The sequence below is a fragment of the Aquila chrysaetos genome, chromosome Z, assembly GCF_900496995.4.
Source record: "Aquila chrysaetos chrysaetos chromosome Z, bAquChr1.4, whole genome shotgun sequence".
Classification (NCBI taxonomy): Eukaryota; Metazoa; Chordata; class Aves; order Accipitriformes; family Accipitridae; genus Aquila; species Aquila chrysaetos.
The window spans coordinates 70,206,045-70,226,606 of NC_044030.1; the positions used below are offsets into that span (position 1 = coordinate 70,206,045).

A 20,562-nucleotide genomic window follows, 5' to 3' on the forward strand; every position below is an offset into this window, starting at 1 on the left:
AGGAAGTGTTTAAGTCAAACACCTGAATTCTTGATACAATGCTCGATTTCTTGCTAGGGGTAGGAGCCTATGTGGTACTTTCTTTGAGCCCATAACACTGTCAAGCCCTGTAGACTTCATGTTAGTGCCTCTTCTTTCTTAACGTCTCAGTGAGATTGGTCAGGGACCCATGCCAGAGGTACAGCACAAATACAGCTGTGACTAGAAGGCCTTAACACTCCACACACTAATGGTGAATAGAGTCATGTAGAGGTCTAGAGCCTCCAGTGGGGCTGCTGTAGGCTGCACGAAGAAGCAGTGAGCTAACAAATGGGATGTGGCCCTATGTGCAAGAGTAGGTTAAAAGGTAATAGTGTCATGATCTACTTCTCCAGGAGAGCTGTATTTTTAGGGAAGACAGGGTCTACACCACTGTTGGAACAAAAAATGAAATAAATGTCAAAACCAGATTTCCTAGGATAGGAGCATCCCTATCCCAACTAACTGGTTCACTGGTTAATCCACATATGAAACCCAGAGAACTATGCTCATCTTCTAAAATGTGTAAATGTGTACAGTTCGCCTAAGCACACATTTGATAGGAAATCTATGGTAAATATTCATATTTTATTATTTTGTTGTTTCTTAAAATAACTTCTGTTAAAATATGCATACACGAATTACATACCTCTCCATTCTCCCTCTGTAATTTTGATTTTATGGATAAGCAATAGTTGACATCGCTGGTTTTTCTTAATTCTTAAAAGAAAAGGGAAAATAGGGAACAACTGTGAAAAATGTGAAGTAATTTTGCATATGCGGACTTGAAATACTTAATTGCAGTAGTAGAGCAAACAAGGAACAAAAAGTTACAGATATGAAAAGTGTCAAAGAGTTTACAATACAACAGTCTAAAATTCAGAAGTCCATACGTCGCAGAAGACTCGTATTTTTAAGTGTGAAATGAAACTCAGCTCCATCTAGGAGTTTTTCCCAATCTGCGATTTACAATTTAGCATCATTCATTGATTTTGTATACTTTATAAAAGAATGAAAAATCAAAACTCCTCAGCAAAATTAAATCAGATCATCTTCTATATAAAAGATAAATTTTTATTCTATTCTAAATGATGTTTCATTTCTTTTTAAATTACATAAATATTTGCAAGTAAAATTTATCTTAAAACTTCTGACTATAATGGCCAGTTTTTGTTTAGTGCCACTGCACCAACCTCAGTAAAATTTTTCTTGATTTACATCAGTATAAATGAGATCAGAGACTGAAGATCATATTGGTTTTCCAGTGGAATTCAAAGTAATTCTGTGTTACACAAAAAAAGCCCTAAAGCATTGTAATAATAAAAAGACTGCAAAGTCAAGTGTTCCTATCTGAAGAACTGCCAGAATTAAGAGTGCTCTGTGCAGTTTCTCCTGCAGCCTGAAATCATCAGGGAATTTGTCTGCTAAAATCTAAAAAGTCTCTATGGAGTATGCACAAATCTTGATTATATATTGTATAAATGGGCCTATATGGCTGAAAAGCATACCCTTTCATGTATCAAATAATTTTTGAAAGTATGGAAATAATTTCAAATTAAAGGTTCCCAAAATCACTGGGAAAAAAATGTATTTTTTTTCTATAGTCTAATTTAGTGAAACAACTGAACCATTTTGTTTGAAATTTCCTGATATAATTCACCAGCGGCAATGGTAACTTATAGACTGTTTCATCCCCAATGGTGAAGATTTAGTAAAGTTTTAAGCAACTGAGCATGAAAACTTATAATTGGGAAGTATTAAGCACCTCTAACTGTATTCAAGAACTGCTTTAGAACAGACCGCAAGACATTAAAAGAATAAAATACATTCTGCCTACACAATCGTGGTGATCCCCAAAAGAAATATAATTTCTTCTATTCTGAAATGTAGGACAATTTACTATAGCAAGACTGTGAGGAAATAGCAAACTGTATAGATGCACACATTAATATATCTCCCTCTAAGTGCAGGCAACATCTTGTCTTTCGTCACAAAATATGAACTTGATAAAACACTTGGGACATAAGATTACCTGTAGCGATTTGGTGGAAAATTACTGGAATTGGGTCTGTTGTAACTAACACATCTTCATCGTTATCAGAACTGGAAACATAAGTGTTATCTATGAAAGAAAAACACCTTGCATGGTGAAGTCCAGTTGTGCTCTGCCAGCCCCTTCCCATGTTGCCTGTCCCACCCCTGTACCATAAGGAACCATTCCCCAAATGGTCAGGGAAGCTGAGCGCTATCACCTTCCTGGTGTGGTTTTTTTTTTTCTCTTGAGATTGCTAACGAAAAGAAAAATACCAAAAGGATGGAAGATTCGGGCCCAAATTTTATACAAGCAATCCTGTGGAGTCTGATGTCACGGCTTTCATGAATCACACCAAGCGCTGCTCTGAACTGTCCCACAAGGCTTATGGGGGTTTGAGCCAACCTTTCCCAAAATTAAGACTTGTTCCAGCTTTTTGCTGTGCCTGACACTAAATCTCAAGCAGATCTGCTGTGCAGAGTAATGGCTGCATTCAGAGCTGGGTGTTAACAGCCTAATATGCAAAATACCCGTGCCTCATTTTGCCTAGTCACATAAAGGTTGTTTGAAGTATCTTCTAATCAGTGGATAACTTGTGCCTGATTCAGGAAAAAAAATGAATTCCTCCCACTTAACAAAAATGTTAGGGATTGATACGGATATGAATATGGCAAGTCTATCCCAAATTTTCTTACAAAATGTAGGGATTAGGTTGAGGGGGGTGTGTGTGTTGTTTTTTTGGTTTTGTTCCTTTTTTGTTTTCCAACCAAATGTTTAGCAACAACAAACAAGGAACAGCAAGTTTTTATGTAGTATCTGCAGAAGCTAATTTTGCATGAATTGCTGAACTGCCTAGGAAAGTAATAATATTTTGTTTTCTACTGATCTGGGCTGAATTGAAACTTATGCTCTAGAGCAGAAAGGCTGACAATTAAGATAATCACAGATAAAGAGACAAGAGAATTGAACAAGGACTTGATTTATCGTAATTCCAAACACTCCGGTCCCACAGCAGCAAAGTGCGTGAACTCACATGTAATTTTAAGCGTACTGCTGCAATCTCAAAGCCTTTGACCACAGTGCTTCCAGTGAAATGTTGAAGATGTTAACATTAATTGAGCAGTAAATTCAGTAACATTACCCTTTGTATTACAGAGGTTCTCAGCAGCCTGTATCAAGACGAAGCCCCGGCGCTGCCGCCCCTTTCTCGCCCAGGTGTGCCACGCTGCCTTTGCAGACTAGCAGCTGCACCACTGCGCACGGACAGGCGCGTGGGGCTTTCCCAGCCCGCTCGCTGCCTGTGAAACACCCTTTCTGCCACATTCACACACATCTACTGAGTCTGACACTATCCCACACCTTCGCCTACTTCCAGTCCCGTGCTGTCCCTCAAGCTAATCTGAATGATCTTCGCTCAGCCCAGCAAACATATATTGCGTGCAGGCAATTGCCGCAGGAGGCTGACACCACTTTTCCCTGAGCACTGCTCTCCAGTGGGCACAGCCACCTGCTCCATCAGCTCAGTCTGTGTCTGCTCGGCTATGCGCTTGGCACAGGGATGTGTTTCAGAGCCACAGCATCGTGCGAATACAAAGGGGTCCCTTCAGCCATCTGCCAGCATTCACTCCTTCTCCCACTTTTGCCTCTCGGCAGGGCAGGCTGTGAACTACGCCTCCAGGACAGATGCACCTCACCCTCTCCACGAACCCCTGCTTTGCCTCTATTTCCATGCAGCACCTAGCTGTCATCATTTCAGTGTCAGCCTCACCATGCCGGATGGCTCTGGGCATATAGGACACAGGCCCATTCCTTTCCCACGTTTGGGAGTGAAACTTAGTGCTATAGAGTCTAATGAGCCGGAATAACAGAGGCCGCCATTTGGCTCTAAATAGACCTAACACCATATATATGGATGGGAGAAAGGAAACCCGTGCGCTAGAACTTATTGCTGTATGAAAAAGTATGAAAAACAACAGCATGTGCTGTGCAGAATAGACAATTACCAAGATATACATATATGGAAAAAAGGACTGCTCAATTACAGGTTTTACAGATTTTAATTATATTTTTATGTTCATTGTCATTCTTTCTTGGCAGCTGCATAATATGATTTTCACTGCCAACGTTTTGTTTGCCTTTTCCATTTGGCAGCCATTAGGGTTTTTTCTTTCCTTCCATCAGTCTAATGAAACTTGAAATTAAGATACTGGTTTTGGATTGCTTTCATTCAACATCCAGTTTCTAACACACTACACCCAGGAACACCTCTCCTCTTCTAGCAGAGGACCTAGTGCCTGGACCTAGCTGAGGGATGCAGCAAACCACTCGCTGCCAAACTGGCTCTCTCCCTCTCTGCTGCAATCTAATGAGGTCTAAGAAAAGGATGTTTCTGTTTACACGTGTGTAACCCACAAATCACTGGGATAAAAGACTACAGCAGTTCTACAAGTTTACAGCAGCCAACATGTATCACTCCAAACATATATTCATTAGCAAAATGCTTGTTGCTGTAATGGTTCTCACGGGAGTCATGATCCACTCATATTAATGGGACTTTAGTCTACTCATTGATGTTATATTCTATAACTGCTCCTTAGGAGCATTATTTTCCCCAGTTGTGTCAGTGTTATGAGAAAATGGTTACAGAGATACTTTGCTGGAACTGATATACCTGCCTTTAAAATTTGCAGTGATATTTTCACAATTTCAGCAATGTATACATAACTTTGAGACAGTAATGTCTCAACACTATTCCTATTAAGTTCTTCAGTGTGCCTTTGTGAGCATATTTTTAGCTTTCATGCATAATTATGAAACTTTCAAACACCTTCCATTATTGGAAGTTGTCATGTCATATTATGGTTCTCATAGGTATGATTTAATGCTCAGCTGTTTGTAATCTTTTGATGTATTATGAAGCAATTCAGCAATAGCTACACACTGTTATCAGTGCCAAAGTGGTGATGCTGCATACGTAACAGCAATGCAGGCAGCTAGAGTATGCGCACTACCCAAAGCTCTTCTGATAGTATCTAAAATTACTTCTGGTGGTATCACTTTTGGCTGAATGAACATCATTTGTATAGTAACTTAATCTCTTCTATTTTCATGTATTTATTGCATGCATTAGCAATTTATCTGATGACCAACAAGCCTTCTCCCGGATTTCCAAATTTGATCCACTGTGTATTACATACTCTTAGTCTCCAGAGAATACAACTTTGGTATAGCTACACACTAATGGACTTAAGCTTTGATCTGTAAAGATTTATCCTGTGAGAAATTTAATTTGATGAGTATGTGCTGCTTTGAACTCTATCAACTAGCAGCAATACTCGAAGATCACCTTCCAGTTGAGGAGGGCATCAGCACAGAGCTTCCCAGACTTGACACCATGCACTCTGACATGTCCATGAAACATCCCTTAAGATACATACCAAGGAAAAGAGCCACAGTCAGCAATAATGTTAAGTTAGAGATTTAGGACAAAGGGAGGTAGCAAAGAATCTGGCTCACCAAGTCAAAACAAGTATTTTTAGGATCAAAGCTGTAAAATGGCAAAGAGTCATTATGATTCCTAACACAGTGAACACCTCTTCATCACAAAGAAAACATACATACTGCAAAAGCTTGAGATATGAATTAAATCAGGTCTTCGAAAGCTTTGAAGGGTTAGATTTTAATCAGTATACATGATGTGCAGCTGGTTTACCCCCCGCTCCCCCACTTAGCTACAGTGTAAAATGTTCAAATTCTATCTGGCTTTAAAATACAGGGGATGATGGTAGAGAATATTTATTAGGTTTTAGAGCCACCAAAGTCACTCAGGTTTGTAGGCCATCAGGGCATGCTGCCAAGGAGCATTCATAAGGGCGAGTTTGAGGTCTGTCAGACAGAACAGTTTGCCAGGAGATGACACCTCACATGCTGTGGGAGTAACTGCTGGTTCAGTGCTCCAGCTTGCCATTTAGTTAGGGGTTCCCACAGAACAAGTTTTGTGATGTTTAATAAAACAAACTGTTAATAACATATGATGAAGATTTTTTTCAACTATTTATCCCTCCATTCATTGTCAGGTCAATGGAGTAATCAGTAAATCAATTTATCACTGGTATGACTGTGTATTTTATGAACCTCAGTTTCTCCCCTTCCTACACCTTGAATAGATTATTAGTAGTAGCAGTTTTCTCTCCAGTTTTTAACTGGTAAAAAAAATCTCTCTCATTCTTTCACATAATCAATTGTATTTAGCATCACTGCTGATGCTGATTTCTCTCTGCATCTGCTTCAAACACTGGTGTTTTGAACAGACATATGTCTGCTGCTTATCAGGGAAGATCAAAGCCTCACTTCTTTAGAGATTCTAAAAGAAACAAGAAATATTTCTTCTAGAAATATTACAGAGATGTTATGGATAAAGATCAAAAAAGGCCAGAGGTTTTCTCATCATTCATGGTACATACACTATTAAATAATCCCAGGTGCAAAATACACAATGTGGTGCAATCCAACAGTACTATGATGTACCTTTACTTGCACAGCACCTGCCTGTCCTCATCCCTGTTTCCCTCTCCTGCTTCTGCTAACCTCTGTGCCACCTGAAGAATCTGTGCAGTCTCTTTGTGAAGGAAATCAGTGAAATAAGCTAGCTGAAAATGAGCTTCCACTCTTGCCTGGTTGTCTTTCATATGAGTAATTCCCCTTGTCTAGATTGGCCACACGGTTACACAAATGGTTTTGCCAAGAGTATGAAATGGAGGCAGGACTGAGCAGCTGGGAATACATTACCAAAGACATACCCATACACAAACCCTTGGCTCCAACTGACCCTGAGAAGCACCAACGCGCAGTCCACAGGCTTAACTTGAAGAACGTGAGTAGTCTCATTAAGGTCTAACACAGAAGTGCTTTGCTGGCCCTGTGCCAGACTGCTCAGCCTCTTGAAAGATCAAGCTTTATCTACCATGCCAAAGAGGAGCTGGGCACTTTCTCACTCCTATCACTGTTGGCTGCAGACACAGAAAGCATCGGTCTCTGTACAGACACAGAGCTCCGGTCTCTGTAAACTTGTGAACCAGGTTTTCTCACCCTGACCCAGCTGATAAATGATGCCTGAAAAAGAGAAATGACTGTGAAAATAATCTAACTAATGGAACATGATTAGCACAAGGGTGCACCTGGAAGACATCAACACCCTTTCAGATATTCTCATCTGAATATAGCAAATTGCAGTAACATGCATACATGTGTCACGGTCACGAATGTTGCACTGTACCTGGGTAATCCTCAGAGACATGCACTGAATAGGATACACTGTAAAAAAAAAAAAACACCAACAGAATTAATAACAACAACATTAACTGATGGCAGAACATTTTTTTCCTGCTCCTGTATTATTTTACGTTTATTTATAGGCTCCTGCTGGTTTCCAGGACAGAAGGTAACAGCTATTTTGATGGCTTTTGAAGTGCCTAGCTGAAAAAAAAAAGCATCATGCACATTTTGAAAGCTTACTTTACTAAATTGGCACATCCTGGTTTCAACCTTCTTAAAAAGAATATCAAGACTGCATTATATTCACTTTAGAGTAACATTTCACAATATCTGTACTTATGCTTAAAAAAAAAAAAAAGTTGCTCTTTGAACACCAGAACTAGAAAAGCCCAGTTTTCCCTGCATCTGGTTTCTGGGGTTGACTCAAGACTCAGTAGGAAGCCTTTCTTGCTGGCTGGGGCACTTCTGTACATTCCTGTTAGTCTCAGGAAAGGCTCTGGATGGCTTGGGCTCCTTCCTCTCATCAAAACCCCATATTTATAACAGTTGTGGCAATTTTATTTGATACCTGTACCTCTTTGTCAAGCTGAGTTCAAATCAAATTTGAAAGAGCCATTGTCACGCTAAAGGGTAGCTTCACTACACGGATTACCTGAATCTGTTTCATCAGAAAACAGTCATACAAACACATCATCCTGGTCCTCCAGCTCAGCCCACATGTGCTTTCACCACCACCCAGTGAGCTCTTCACTAAATTCACTGCTGATAGCAGGACAAATGGGCATGATGGTCTGATCGGTTATCTAACTACCCACCATATCCTTTTGATTTTTTTTAAGGTTAAAGTGTGTCTTCATTTTGCATTAGAAACATTCAACTCCGCAGCATGCTGAAAGCTTTCTGTTGTATAATTCATGTCCTTTCCACTTCTAAATCCTATAAATTGTATATGTCAACTTACACATTTAAATAATACATGGCACGTGTTCATGTCTGTAGTGAGTTAAGCAGACAGACAAAGGCAGGATGGCACAGTCCTCTTAAATTTTGGTATGTATTGTACATTGCTGAAAGGGATTCAGTGGATCTTTCTAAATTACATGAATACAGCTTCCATGTAGACTATAAAATAAATCCATGTATGATTTTTTTCTTTTTCTCTCTCAAGGACTTCCATTAAATGAGCTCCACTTCACAATCCAATGACTGTAGGAGGTAATCAATATGAAAAAGTAGGTCCCTCACACTTTCTTCTGTACATCAATCGATTACCGCACAGCTCTGTCACCTGTTTTTGCACATCATCTATTCTAGCATAATTAATTTTATGTATTGTTTGACTAAGAGGCAAAGATGTCTGTTTCTTCAACAGCTGCAAATGTTCACATAAATTGAAGCAGAAAGAGTGTTTATTACAGCTGACAACAGATTTAGCCACACAACTCTTGATAGCCTCAGTCAAGCCAGAATTAAATCCCATCAATGTGTATATTCAACATTTGGTGATTCTTCTCTTTTAATTATTTTTCAGACATTTGGAATAGGCAGCATCTGTATCCCCTCATCTTGGAGCATTTTCCCTAAAGACTGGGGTATTTAAATCTAATTAATCTGCCATGGCATAAAATATCACTATTTTTCACTATTTTTAAGGACATATTCCAAGATAAGGAAATGTTATGTCTCAGTGCAGTCATGCGTGGGGAATTTTGCCCTGTGGTGAAAAAAAAAAACAAAAAAAACCCAACACAAAAACGCCAAACCAAAAAAAAAACCCTGAGAAGTTAACTAAGGGCCTGTTCTTATCAAAACCCATCTTTTAGATGTTGTGTTTGTAACCATGACTTCTTCTACTACCAAAAGAGGTACTTCAGTCTTGTTCATTTAGACTGGCTCCTTGCACGCCTCCTTGCTGCCTCCAGAATTGCAGTGTATGGGTTTGTTTGACTATTGTTATATAGGGTTATATTCAAGTGTGGACTTTTATTTCAACAAAAGAAAAATCTTCCTAGAACTCACTCCATATTCTAATTTTAAAAAATCTCAATCCAATTTAAAAACTGCAGCAAAGCAGGGAAATTCCACATATGTATAAAAAAAAGTTCTTTATATTGAGAACAAGAACAGGGGCTGAAGAAGTTACAGAATTTCCATCAGTGCAGATATTCAAAACTCAACTGGATAAGGCCCTCAGCAACCTAATCTAACTTTGAAGCTGGACTTGACTTCAAAGTTAACTTCTGCTTTGAGTGTGAGGTGGACCAAGTAGTCTGCACAGGTCATCGCCCCACGTAATTACTCTACGCATGTATGTGCAGAAACCCTATGAAAGCATGTTTCTCTTCCTTCTTCTTCATCATCTGGTATCTATGGCAGCAGCAGCTGTGGTGACATTAAATGGTAACTAGTAAGAAAAAAATACACTGTAGGTCTTGTGAGATGGAACTAAAATGAAACTGTTCATGAAGATGCAGGTTAGAAATAGTCTCAAGCCAGATCCTGTAATGACTGTAAGCAAATTCAGGGTCTGACCCAGAGCCCACTGAATCCAGCAACGGTCTCACTACTAAGATGAATATTATCAGAGAGGAGAAAGGAACAGAACAAAACTTGGTTTTGTGTCCCAGCTCACCCCTGTGATTGTCACATCACATCACACTTTGGTACATTTTTCTGCACTCAGGATAAACTGCTTCCTACTGACTGTGCACCTGATTTGTTAGAAAACAAGATATATCAGGCTAACAATGGTCTCTTAAGAGGCTCCTGTCTTGCAGCCACCTAAGCATTTTCCTGTTGACTTCCATGAGATTTAGAGCCAAGACAGAAACACGGGACTGTGATGGCTTACGGCACCTTAAACAGCACAGGCTTCAGTGAAGATGCAGATGTTCAACACCTCTCGGTGTTAAATCCTCTCAGAGCCAAAGAAAGCCTATACTGAAGCAGCTTTCTCATTTAAGTACTCAGAAATGCAAGTGGAATTAATTTAGGCTTGGCCACCACATAGAAGTACAACATGATTATTCCAGTGAGGGATATGATTTTTCCTTCTGGCAATGCTGTTCCCCTCTACAACCCTATTCCAGTTACATTGCTATAAATACAGCTTATAGCACTATAATTTATTTCCATTCCCATAAACACATTCTAACCAGCCAACCATCATCCTTGCTCGTTCAGTTATATTACTTTAGCTACACGAACATAGTTAAACTCTTGGGTGTAAACAAAGCCTCAATGATGGTGTTATTTCTGTTTTATTCAGCCTAGACCCTCTGCAGAAGGCATCCTACAGTACATAGATTTCTCAACCCTTAAGCTCAGAATAAGCTTCATACTAGAAATGGCCCAGTAAAATTTTTGGTTTTTAACAAACAGTAAAGCACCATATGAGAAATTAGTGAGAGCTGTTATGTTTCACTGCTTGAGGTTTTAACGTAAACTTCTTATTGCTTGAAATAATATTAACATGTAGATCCACAGCTTTAGCTTAGTAAGAATTCTACTCACAGGGGCCTCCTTGAAAGCATTTTCCAATGTGTTTTAACTGTATCTCTTCCTTCTTCAGAAAGATTATCCTGCAGAGGTCTGTCTGCATTTGAGAACTAATTCATCAGCTAGATGGGGATCCACCACATTATTGCTGTTTTTCAGATTAATCTGTCCCAGTTTGATACAGAACAAGCAGATTCACCTGCATTTGACATTACTATAATTTCTCAAAGCTCGTTAAAAAGGAGTCCTGAGCCCAAACTCATTATACTACCAGGCAAAATATTACCCCAAAATTGAACCTGCGGGACAAAGAAAAAAAATCCATGAAAACTGAAAAAAGGCAGCAAAGCAAAAGTTACTGCGACAAAGCACATTCATAAAAAGGAAAAGAACCAGCTTCACCTGTTTACATCAATTTGTAAGACTGTTTCCCGTGCCTTGAACTGCAGTTTTTACCTATCACAGTACAAACCCCAGAATCAGGCATGCATCCTGAAGCCACAACAGTGACGCTGGAGCTGGAGTGTATGACTGGAGTGTATCTTCCCATCAAATTCACGTTATCTCAACTGTATGCCACCTGTAGTTTCTCTCTAGGAAAGAAATCCTTTAAGCTGAATTTCCAGCTGTTTTGCACAGCACGAACAGCATGAAGCATCTGGCGCAAGTCTAAGATTTATGCCTATGGAGCAGTTATGACAATTCAACCAGCTCTGTCCCATAGCAACAGCTGACTTACTGCCTTATTAAGTGTGGAAATTGTGATCTAGTTTCTAGTCCAGTTTTAGCTGTCTCTACTAGTAGAGCCAGAGCTCCATGTGCTAATGTTGCAGCTTGCGAACTTGCTGAAGAAAGGAAACAAGACTTTTTGTCATGTGGAATCTTATGGTAGTCTAACGCTCATCTGTAACAAGATATAAGAAAAGAGCAAATAGGATTTTCTTAATCTTAATACATCTGGAACTACAGAATTCAGAAGAGATTATTTTTTGTTTATGATATCCAAAATCCCAGATCTAGCTCATCAATGAAGTAATGCAGTAAGTTAATAGGATGCACGAAATTTTATACCTGAAGAAAAATACTAAGACTCAGCAAAGTATGCTATGGACAAATACACAAGATTAAATGCTACTGTGGTACTGATTATATGCCAGGGTTAACTTCTGAACAAGCTTGTGAGCTGAAGAATAGATCAGTGAAACCTTGATAAGAAAAATAAAATTATACTGGTGAAAGCTTTGGGCCAAACAGCCTTTTTAATGACCTGTATAACATTTCTGAAAGCATGTCAACCTGATGTTTTTACTCTCTTCTGGGTGAGGCAGTAAGAAGGAATAAGAATAACCTTCAGCTGAAGAGGTGCAACTGAAATTGTATTCTTTTACCAATTTCTAGCTATCAACTCTCACAATTACTACTCACCTTCAGTATCTCCACATAACATGCCACAGTAGAACATTTCATGAATGTCCACTAATTAAGAAAATATTCCCACTCCCATTGTCACTCTTTTGTTTCCTTATCTTGGAAAATGCTTCCAAATTCTTCAATGGATTCCTATTACTTTCACAGCCTTTAGCCTCCTCTTCTACTTCAACAAGACCACAATTTGATCCTGAAGCCAGACTCTTCATACTAGTTTAATTCTGACCAGGCTTTTTCCTCAAATGAAAGAAAATTGGTTTCAAAAGGATTCCACCATGAGCATAGGCCACTCTCTTTTCTAATAACTGGTCTGAAATACAGTTTGAAACCTAACAGCTTGGTAATAAATCATGTCACAAATACAGGGTGGAAATTATGATTTTCAGAAGATGTACTGTGGGATTCCATCCGAATGAAACTTTCAAATTGCATTCCCGAAATATCTGACCTTTGAACAAGTGCCTTGAGAACTGGTAGGAGATGAAGGCTTTTAGGTATTGGCCAGCTGAAAAACTAGGTAGGCTATTTACACAACAAATCTGGAATACTTAACAAGAAAAAAAAATCCATTCATCTTTTTCTTTATGTTGTAGTTGACATTATTGAATTAGGAAATTCTCTGAAGAGAATTACAATTCAAAACTAATAGTTAAAAAAACTGCAAAAGGCTTCCATGTCAAGTCTTTCTTCCAATTTGTACAAAGATAACAAGAACACAATTAACAGCAGAAAGGACGCAGCAGCCATAAGCAGCAATTCTCTATGGCAAAAAGATCTCTTCTGCTTAATGGACACTGCCAAAGACAAGCCTTCTAAAGTCACAGCCTGGAGACAACCATTTCATTCTATGTTGAAGACAGAACAAACAAAATCACTATAAAAGCAATTGAACAATAAGCAAAAATTACTACTGTGTTACTTACAGCTAGGACAAAGAAACTTAATGCAAACTCTCCTTTTGGTGTTCAACTGCCACAACCATGAGTGAATAATAAATATCAGGTTTTTGACAATTTATGAACAAGTGAATTAGCAAGATACTTCACCACTTGGTATGTATGACTACTGTGCTATGAAACACTTCACTACCTTTCAATGGAGCTCTTAAAAAACAATGTAATTACACTACAGGCAAAATAATATTGCTCTTCCACTGTGGAGTTTTTGGAAGATTCCAACCCACCTAACACACATCAGCTGAGGAAGTGCTCCACTGAAGGTCATATTCAGAAATACACATAAAACTGTGGCAGCACTCTGAATTTTACTACCAGGTAAATTTTGTAATCAACTATTGCTAGCACTCAGAATGTCTTTAGTAAAATATATGGAGACTTTTAAAATGTATTTATAAATGTAAATTTATAATAAGGTAACACACATTTTATTGTATTGCAAATCACATTAAGGAGTGAAGTAAATACTCGTAGCCAATACAAATCAGCAAGTACTGCATTCCATTCATTCATGATACCTTTATAATACAGCCCCAGTAATGTGATAAAAACATAAATGGAACTGAAAAAAGTTCCAGTTGCGTAAAACACTAACCACAAAGGGATGTGCATCTCCAAACAGACAGACAGACGAACAGTAGTTAGAATCATGCAAATTAGAAATAAGAAAGATAGCACATCACATGACATCGTTTGAAAATAAAAGTTTGCGAAAGGCTTTTTAAAATGCAAATAAATATACAGGGGTTTTGTTCTTTCACACAGTGAAATAACTATTGGAGCAGAGGACTTCTGGTTTTTTTTTAAGCAGTGAAATAAAAACTGATGTCATTAAATAAAATAACAATTACTGAAAAACAACCTTATGATCTTCTGGAAAAAAGAATTAGAAGTCTCCACAAATGAGACAGAAATTAAAAGGAAGTGGACCTAAGTTTTCATGCACATATTAGCACCACTATGGAAAAGGTGTCTGTTAATCAAGGGCAGCAAAAATAATTTCACTGTATTAAAATTTATTTTCTCTTCTGTTACAGAATTTAGAACTTGAATTAAATCCCACTGAAGTCCAAGGGAGACTTTAATACTTAACAAGAAGATTACAGGCAAGTTGCATAGAAAATACAAGACTTCTGGCCCCTACCACACTCCTGGTATTTCTAGAAACAAGTACTTAATCACTTTGCTAAAAATTTCAAGATGTGTTCCAAAAGGTGCAAATTTTGGTGAGCACTTTTTTCTTTTTTTTGTATTTGCAGCTTGTTATACAACTGGACTGTGAACCATTTCACATCCATGCTATTTTCAAGATTCCTGATAAAACAAGCTTCATAGATTTCTAAACCTCTTTTGAAGTATCCTTTAAAATGTTTTGAATGTGTGTCTGCATCTCACCAATTTGTTTGCAGATATACAGGCCACCTTAAATGTCCTTAGTTCATGTTAGTTCAATGAGTTTCTGTATCCCTTGTGATCCAGTAACTGATGACCCAGCATCAGTCACAGCTATTTTTTGCTGCTAGATAGAGACAGGTGCTTGCAAAGAATTGAAATTGGTGCACACGCTCCTTTCACTATACATCAAAACTCCCCATGGGGCACCAGCCATTATATAGAAAAGAATAACAAGTGACTCTGAGTAACCTACTCCTCTGGATGTCGGACAATGCGCATGTGTGATGACATATGAAAAGTCCCAGGCATATCTACTGATGACACATTAGAACTATTCCAAAGAGAGATGAGCAGTGTCAACGTGTCAAAAATGGCACTGCTTTCATTTTGTGACATAACCTGGAGGAATAGAGGCGCTGAGTCAAAGTTATTACATGTTTGCATTTGTCACTAAGAGTAATGCTGCTACTGGTCCTTTCATGCAACCAAAGTGCATCTGTATGAAATGGTGAGCATTATTCATAAAGCCCTGCTTGATTTAGCATGTTATTCAAATAAAGGGGATACAGAAGACTGCAGCTCAACCATTTCCCTTTTGCAAAGCATCCAATGAAAAAGGCACGGCAACTTCTAGTAAATGCACCAAAGTCTATAAGATTAATAATCACTCCAACAAACACAAGGACACTCCTAAAAATAAAAATAGCCCTTATGAAATAAGCAAATCAAGGACACTTGGGGGGGGGGGGGGGGGGGAAGTGTGTGCTGTGTGCCATTCTAGAAAGGGTTACATCAAAATATGGTTACCTGTTCAAAGCCAGGTTGTCCATAATCAGACTACCGGAATCAGACCATTTGACCCAGAACTACAAAAGCTGCCTCTTCTTGCAGTCACCCTGTCTGACCAGGTCCAGCTCCCTCCCCTCAACACAGATACTCTTTAAAACTCTCTTCTGCGCTCTTCCTTCTCTCCACTGATCCCACTGGTTTGAATTCTCCCTCCATCCTCCCCATTAGCTCTTCAGCTGATTTCAGTCTTCCCCAGAACACAGAGCACAAAACAAACTCAGAACAGCAACCTCTTGACCCAGCTCAGCTGCAGCCAGAGCAGCATGTATGATCATAGCCTTTGGGCACCTTATTTCCAGGGTTAGGCCCATCTTCTTCCACTACGTGTTTTCTACAGTTTCTCTCTCTTTTTTTTTTTTTTCTTTAAGGATGAAAGTTTTTCCTCTCCTCAGCTTCTTTCTTTTTGTTTTGAGTATCACTGTTAGAAGCAATAATGATATGCTCTTTTCGGAGCCTGTGAAGAGTTATCTTAAAGCCATGAGGGTTTTGGCCCACTTTGTTCTTATTGGAAGGCTGTTCTGAGGCTCTTGTGACTGTAATTCTAGTAACTCTGTTTTCAATTCAGATAAATTGAACAGAAACCCTTTGTCCAACCCCTGTACGAAGCCTCTGTATTGTGATCTTTCAAAACAAAAATAAAAGGACACAAAAGGGAACAACCGTGATCCCAAGGCAGAAGCACAAGGCAAACTACAAACTGAACAGTTACAGTGATCCAAGCAACAGAAGAGCGTGCCTCGTCATAGGAAGTTTTACCAGATCATTTTAGCAGATAATTCCAGCATCTTACCAGTCATTAAAAATAAAGCCCATATACATCCTTGGAGACATTCACTGTTTAACTTCGTTGTGTCCCTAACAAGTGGAATGGCTCCTTTCCTTTACATGCTGTGTTCAGCAAAGGAGAGAAGTCCTAGGCATCCTTCTTAGACCACTCTACACATTCATTAATTAGTTGGCATTTTGCTTGTTTATCTAATGAGGTGTGAGACAGCCACTGCTGTGCAGGGAAAAAGTAACAAATGTAAATACTCCTCTTCAGTTCTTTGAGATATCTCACAGAATTCAAATTTTTCCCTTCTCCCTCTCCCCCCCCCCCCCCGCAAAGTCCCCAACACTTCTTGGTATAGCTGAAATACTGTATTTGTGGACTAAAACTAATTTTTTCTGTAAGTTCCATACATACAGCCTCCATTAAGATCAGTACAAACTCAAGATATAACTTCCAAATATAGAATTTGAACGTCAAGCTATAGCTTTTAGGAATACTCTAAACTACAAGTGCGTATTCTTGCATGCATTCAACATAACAAAATCCCATAGGGCAAGATCTTCAATAGATGTTACCTATGAAATTGCCCAACCCAGTTTATTCATGCCAATATAATGCATTCATGCAATTCAGGACCACTGGCATACCTACAGCCAGTTATTTATCTGTTGCTTACAGGTACACACAGTCTCCTTCCTGGTCAAGTCAGTAAGGCGGTGTCCAGCACCACTGAAAATTGCTAGACTATGACACACCATGGACCCATATCCTGCACAATTTTAATCCAAGACGACAATTGCTGTTCTTGAATCCTATGCCACAAAGCCGCAAGGATTGCTTGCAAACCTGAGGGGTTGGCTCATCCTGCTGTCCCATTACACTAACATGGTCAAAATGACACCATTTTCTGTGGTTGAGACACAAAAGGCCAGCTGCAAGGCCAGCTGCAAGGCCAGCTGGGTTTGCCTCCTCAGAACAAAAGACCCAAGAATTACAGTGGTGCGAGGGACAACATGAAACACGAGAGCAGGTCAGAATCTCACTCCTGGAGCCTCACTGGGATACCTGTAACATCCCTGCCACTATACCACAGTCATGAACAGCATGGACTCACAAACAGCAAACAAAATGAAAAATTCAGTGTGAGATGACAAGAAAAGATTATTTTTTTCCCCTTTCTTTTCAGATATGACAGTTTCAGTGTGAGGGCACAGGTATACTTCAAATACAACATTCAGTCCTGGGTGTCCTTAGCACTAGAAAGATGTCAGTAAATTCCAGGGAGTACAGGAATCATCAGGAAACAATCACCAATCTGGCAGAACAAGCTGGTGAGTGAAAAAATTTAAATGTGTTCAGACAGCTAGGTATACACAGTATGGCAAATCAGTGAGCAAGTGTGGTAGGAAATGTGATGATTGCTGAGACATGTTTTCCAGGGTGCAAACATGAAGATGGATATCATACTTACAAGATGGCCCAAGGGAAAATGGCAAACCATATTAAGGTGAAATTAGTGGAAAAAGTATAACCTGGCTGAAAATCAGAAATGGAGAACCCCATTAAAAAGTGAATTAGTCTCCCAGGGAAGGGGTAGAGGGCTAATCACATAGCCATTTAAAGTCAGGATGGAAAAGAAGCTTAAGTAAAATTCATGGAAAAATTTTGCATTGGCAAGGTTACTAACAAATATGTTTCCCATTGTTAGTTTCAACGAGTTACAAATGAGAAAAATGTTACTTGCCATTCTCACTAGTAGCTCAGAGAACGAAGTTGTAGGTTGACTATGACATTGATGACTCTCAATGTGACTTATGGAAAAAAGATTCAAAGTACACCCCTGTACTATATTTCAATAGTGTGCAGAATAATAGCAGCAGGGAATTTCAGTTCAAGCACTTTCTATGCATTTGAAGTGGCAGTATTGGCTAAGATCTGAAACAGTTCTTCCACCAATAAGATCTGAAACAGTTCTTCCACCAACTTCTCACAAATTCTAGCTGTTCCTGAATATCACACACTCTGATTTCTTCTTCCTGACAGAATGTAGTAGAAAGCATACTGTAGTATTTTTTTTTTTGCATTTAGGCATATTTAGTAACGGCTCACCTGATAAGGAACAATTTCTAAATACACAGGCTGTTCTTGGGCGAACGAATGCTTCTAGATGCATGACCGCTCACACAATATTAATTTCATACTATACCCAAACAACAATACCTGAATATAGTCTGGCAGACATTCCTACAGAAAATGCTAAGCAAACTATAGAACAAGTAACAAAAGATAATTTTAGTACCCTATACCAACATGTAGTTAGATTTTGAATACCATTTTAATTTGTAAAGATACAATTAAAAAATTCCTCCAATAGCCTTAATTAGATCCCTGTCTTCTCAAAAAAATAATTACACGTCAGATGAAGCACTGACTTAAGAAGCCCCTGTATTCTGGCAAAGGCAGAGGTAGTTCTATTCCCAGCTGTGTTACAGTGACTTGCTATATGCCTCCCAGCAAGAAAAAATGCGCACATTTTCAAAAGGCAATCAGTAACTACAAAGCTTTCTAGACACTGATTTACCTTTCATGTGTGCTGAACCTCTGCATCTCCAACAGAAATCAGCAGGAACCATCAGCAGTTTTGAAAAATAAGGCCTTATAGTCCAGATTTAAAAAATAATTAGGCAACAATAATTGTGCAAAATGGCAGTTAGACACCTAAACTGTTTATATTCCCTTGAAAATCCAATCAGTACATATCCACCATTTTAGATAATTCAGTGTACTCACAAAGATATAAAAATGTCCATTTTATCGTGGATTTCTATAGAAATTTAGGTATCTTAAAAGGGATTTGGGTACCTAAGCACCTTTTATGAGGTCAGCACAAAAATACCCTTGAGAAACTGGTAAAATAAGACTCATGCTAAGGTACTCAAAATTGGTACATACTTTTCAAAATCCACAACAAAATCCTGGCCCCTTGAAATTCAATAGGCAAAACTCTCACTGACTTAAGAAAAAGTGAAGGTTTACCCTTGTCTTAGCTTCTTCATCAGCAAATCTGCAATAAAAAAATGTCAGAGATTATGTACTCCCTTCAACCCTTCCTTACTCCTTGCTCTGTCTGTACTGTTTAGCACACTCAGCCACCAAAACTATCACCAAAATTTGGAAAGCATCCTGAAGATGGGAAATGACCTGTAACTGCTAAGTTTGTAATCAGACATTCTATTACGTATTTCCAGCAAGCCTAGAGAATGAAAGAAAACATGGCCAGAAAACTTTTGCTAATGTGAGATTAAAACCAGTAAATCTTTCACTAATACAGAGCTCTTAATCTGAAGATCTCCTCAGAGCCTTTAATAAAGACAGAGCTATGAAGACTAAAGTAAAGAAAAATGAGATGGTATAAAGAGAACAAAAACAATTAACCTATAGAATGAAAGAAAAAAGGATCGAACACCAAAGAATAACTCCTCCCTTCTTGATGTCTCACTGATACCACATGCACTGGTGGTGACTTGAAGAACTGTTCAGCCAGCAGCGTCCCAGACTGCAGAGAAAGCATCAATGGAAGTGGTAATGCAGCTGCAAGTGCTTGTCACCCTGTTTACTTGAGCCTATTGCACTGATGAACCTAAATATAGAGATCAAAAAATCTGATTCAGACATCTACATCTTAAAATCTGCGCCAGTTTTACCAAGGTCCAAACTGTCTTCTCAGGCATGTCAGGATACATTAAACATACACAGCACTGGGTAACTGAACTGCAAATAGTTCAAAGTAGGCAGAGTCAAAATAATGTAAATGTGGCCACTCGGGAAGATTATTTTTTTAGTTTGAGGGTTGGGGTCTCCGGTTCTTCTTGACGGAGGAGAGTTCACCAAGAAAAACCTTCAGGTAACACTGCCCCAAGTGGGTGGGTACACTGCCTTTTAATCTCCTCACAAAAATACCCCTGAAAAACTTACCAGCAGACATGGGTCAAACGGCTCACCTGCTTACATAACTGTTTATCATCAGAGGCATCAGTGATTTGAGTCATGTGAGCACCTCGATCAATAAACACCCCCATTCTTTCACAGCCCCCTCGGGTGCTATGGGGCTGCTGCAGAGGCTGCTCCTCCAGAACAGAAAACCAGGAGCTCGGTGGCAGAGTAACTATAGTTCACTCCATTTTGAAAGGTCACTCACTTTCCATCATCTGATAGTGTCATTAAGCCCAAGAGAAGTTGGATAAGTTTGAAATTACTGCCTGGGGTGAAATGGAAGAGTAAAGCCATATCACTTATTTGCACCAGAGAAACTAAAAGGAAAAATAGCGGTCTCCTTTCAC

General features: G+C 39.0%; 1 protein-coding gene across 1 annotated transcript in view; it reads right to left on the reverse strand.

The window, feature by feature from the left end:
- The window catches only part of PARP8 (poly(ADP-ribose) polymerase family member 8), a 120,256-nt gene that overhangs the window by 61,221 nt on the left and 38,473 nt on the right, over positions 1-20,562 (reverse strand). Inside the window, exons 3-5 of the mRNA XM_030005025.2 lie at positions 7,326-7,363; positions 2,051-2,140; positions 668-738 (exon numbers count right to left, since the gene is read on the reverse strand). Of these exons, the coding sequence (XP_029860885.1) occupies positions 668-738; positions 2,051-2,140; positions 7,326-7,363 (199 nt within the window). The remainder of the gene's footprint in view (positions 1-667; positions 739-2,050; positions 2,141-7,325; positions 7,364-20,562) is intronic.